General features: G+C 48.0%; 2 protein-coding genes across 2 annotated transcripts in view; one reads left to right on the forward strand and one right to left on the reverse strand.

Annotated features, from left to right (window-relative positions):
• Positions 1 to 476, reverse strand: part of PSMG2 (proteasome (prosome, macropain) assembly chaperone 2) — a 14661-nt gene extending 14185 nt beyond the window's left edge. Inside the window, exon 1 of the mRNA XM_012649965.1 lies at positions 331 to 476. Within this exon, the coding sequence (XP_012505419.1) occupies positions 331 to 387 (57 nt within the window). The 5' untranslated portion in view covers positions 388 to 476. The remainder of the gene's footprint in view (positions 1 to 330) is intronic.
• A 500-nt stretch (positions 477 to 976) lies between these two features.
• The window catches only part of CEP76 (centrosomal protein 76kDa), an 18764-nt gene continuing 16506 nt past the window's right edge, over positions 977 to 3234 (forward strand). Inside the window, exons 1-2 of the mRNA XM_012649966.1 lie at positions 977 to 1039; positions 2103 to 2258. Coding sequence (XP_012505420.1) covers positions 977 to 1039; positions 2103 to 2258 — 219 coding nt within the window. The remainder of the gene's footprint in view (positions 1040 to 2102; positions 2259 to 3234) is intronic.

A 3234-nucleotide genomic window follows, 5' to 3' on the forward strand; every position in this document is an offset into this window, starting at 1 on the left:
TTTTAGTAGAGACGGGGGTCTCGCTCTTGCCCAGGCTGGTCTCGAACTCCTGAGCTCAAACAATCCGCCCGCCTCGGCCTCCCAGAGAGCCAGGATTACAGGCGTGAGCCAGCGCGCCCGGCCTTGAATATGTTTTAATTACAGCGCCAACAAAGGTTCTTTTTGGTCCGCTGCCTCCACCGACAACCTCCTATTTTTTCAGGCTGAGAACCTGAAACAGAAACTAGTGCCTTCTTTCTCCCAAGGCCCCGCGACACACGCTGGGTGAGGGTGGTGACACCGCAGAGACCTCCCGGGAGGTAGCAGCCCAAAGCTCCAGCGGAGACTCACCATCAGGAGGGTGAAGCCCGTAAGGTCGGGGACCGACTCCCCGCAGGGAACAAACATGGTCGCAGCGGGTTTGGGGGAAAGAGGGTAAGAGCGGGCCTGGAAAGACGAGGACCGCGGGGATGCGGCTACCCGAGCTTGGAGCCGGATCCGCGCGCCGGAGTCCCTGGGGCCTCACGCGAGGCGGACGGGGTCCTTCGAATCCCCCGGCGCCCGATGCTGAGGGCCTGTCCAGCTACCTGCCGGTCCCGGGGGCAGAAAGAGGCCGCGGGAGGTGGGTGAGTAGGGGGACCGGTAGCGCCTTCGGCAAGGCAAGGCGATGGGGTGCGCTGAGGTCGCGGGGTGCAGGGCTCGTGGAAGGTGGAGCGGAGGCGGAGATGAGCAGGCAGCGCGGGGGACAGCCCCGAGCCCTGTTAGTCCGCCACCGTTTGAAAACAGTTAGCACGGCCGCCGCCGCGGCCTCGGTTCCCGCCCAGCCCCGGGCCTGACGCGGCGTCGCTCCCCCCCACCCCTCGGGAGCCGCGCGAGGCGAGAGGCTGCGCCGCTTTGTGCTCCAGCCGGTACTGACGCTCCCTGGCCGGGCCGGGCGCGCGGCGCGGTTGGGGCGTCTGAGGCGGGGAGAAGCGGCTGGGAAGCGCCGGCTGCCGACATGTCGCTGCCTCCGGAGAAAGCCGCCGAACTGAAGCAGCTCATCCACCAGCAGCTGAGCAAGGTGAGAGCGGCCCGGGCGCGGGGAGTGACCGCTGCAGGCCGAGCCAGGGCCTTGCCTGCCCGCAGCGCCCGCGCCCCCAGCCTGGCAGCCCTCGGCCACGGCGCCTTTTTGCCAGGACTCGAGCAAGGGCTGCGGGACGCAGAGCGCGAGGTGGGCAGAACGTCGAGTGTGGAGCCGGAAGAGCTTTCTAGCCTCCGTAAAAGCGAACAAGCCGAGGAGTGCCAGTGAGAGTCTGAGGTGACGGAACGGTTTCGGTTATAAGACGCCGAAAATGGAGCGTTTAGTGAGCGATTTCTGAAAGTCTAATCGAGTGTAAGCTGTGTTTGGAGCAGGTTGATATTCCGAGGTGAGATATCAGGGTTACTTTGAGGATGAAACGTAAGGGCATTGTAGAAGTAGACCCAGGAGCTTCGATCAGCAATTCACAAGGAAGTCATGGAAAAGAAGTTACTGAAGGATTTTTAACAAAACTGTTTGGAATACTTGGGAGCGCCACCGGAACCCGCAGTGTGCGAGGCGCTCCCCTGAATGCCATCTGCTGAAGTGATAAACACCAGCGTGCACGGTGCGCGTGTAAGCCAAGTTTTGTTCTAGGTTTCGAGCATCTTTTGTCTAATCCTCACAACCCCTTTGTGACAGGGCACTAGTTTTTCCATCTTACAGCTGAGGAAACATTTACAAAGAGTAAATAAGTTAGCTAAAGGTTACACATACCGCTAAGTTGCAAGCTGATCGATTTATCATTGGATTAAAGTAGGAAAGTCATAACATCATACTTTGATCTGCCTGCTCCAGGTCTGTGTTCTTCTACTTATACTATACTTTTCTCTCAAAAGATTTGTTTCGGTGGAGTGTTACTTGTGGGGAAATTGTAACAAAGGTAGCAGATAACCAGTAGAGATTATTTCTAGAATTCGTACTCAAAAGTTTCATCTTTTAAAAGCTTACTTTTATTCAGTTGGGGTAATAATTGTAGGTTTTTTACTATTAGCTCAAGAATTCTAAAACATGAGAAGCAATATTTGACTTTGTAATTAAATTATAATGCAAGTTTTCTACGTAGATGGATGTCCATGGAAGGATAAGAGAAATCCTTGCTGAGACTATACGAGAAGAATTGGCACCCGATCAACAACATTTATCAACAGAAGATTTGATCAAAGCCCTTAGACGTCGAGGAATCATTGATGATGTGATGAAAGAACTTAATTTTGTTACTGTAAGTAATCTATTAGGAAAAAAAATTGAGAGTGTAAGTATATGCTCATGCATAACACTGTTTATAGGGTCCATATTTGGGGCCTCTCCTAGTAAAACCATTTTAAAATAAGGCCATTTTGTCTAGTAATATCTTTCTTTAAACTATAGGCTAGTTCTACCCTTGAGTATAGCAAATAGTATTGTGTGTCAGTAAAATCTGAGTTATATACCTTATTCCTCTCTCTACAGTGACAACAATTTCTCTTGTTATTTTCTAGATCTGTAATTTTAAATATGCATATGTTAGTGAAATTAGTTCACCATAAAAAGGTTCTTTTTCACTAAGATAGTTCTATAATTTTTTAGATTAAGCTTATTTTTAAAATAAACATTCTTTTGGGACTATATGATTAACAAATTATAAATTTCTTTAAGAAAATGACTGCCTAAGAGCCCTCAAAACTTCATACAAATAGGTCGGTATTGAGATGGTAGATGGCCTCTCAGTGTGGTTAGTAAGTAGGCCTTCTTTTGAAAATGAGGCAATAATGAAAAACTATGACCTCAATACCTGGGTTGTATAATGTAAAAATTGGCTGGACTTCATAATACACGAGGGAATAAGTATTTTTAGTACAGCATCTTTTTTTGGTTTTTGAGGTTTATGAACTAATTTGTTATAAAAATTGACCTAGTAATGGCTTCTGCTGTGTGAATGTCACTTTCTTATCAAAACCAGTTCATGGCGGAATCACAAGCCAAATGTCATATAAGGTTTAGAGAAAGTTTAACCTTGTTTTAAGTTGTTAAGGATTTGTTCTTAGCATTATGTGGATGGCATTATTTGAAGAAAATTTAATTCCTTAGTATTAGATTTTAGGAGTGACCGGTTGTATCAGTTGTATCGTCTTTTATGCTGGCTTTTATTTATTTATTTCTTATTTATTTATTTATTTTTTGAGACAGAGTCTCGCTTTGTTGCCCGGGCTAGAGTG

The sequence above is a fragment of the Propithecus coquereli genome, unplaced genomic scaffold (genome assembly GCF_000956105.1).
Source record: "Propithecus coquereli isolate 6110/MARCELLA unplaced genomic scaffold, Pcoq_1.0 Scaffold308, whole genome shotgun sequence".
NCBI classification, from domain to species: domain Eukaryota; kingdom Metazoa; phylum Chordata; class Mammalia; order Primates; family Indriidae; genus Propithecus; species Propithecus coquereli.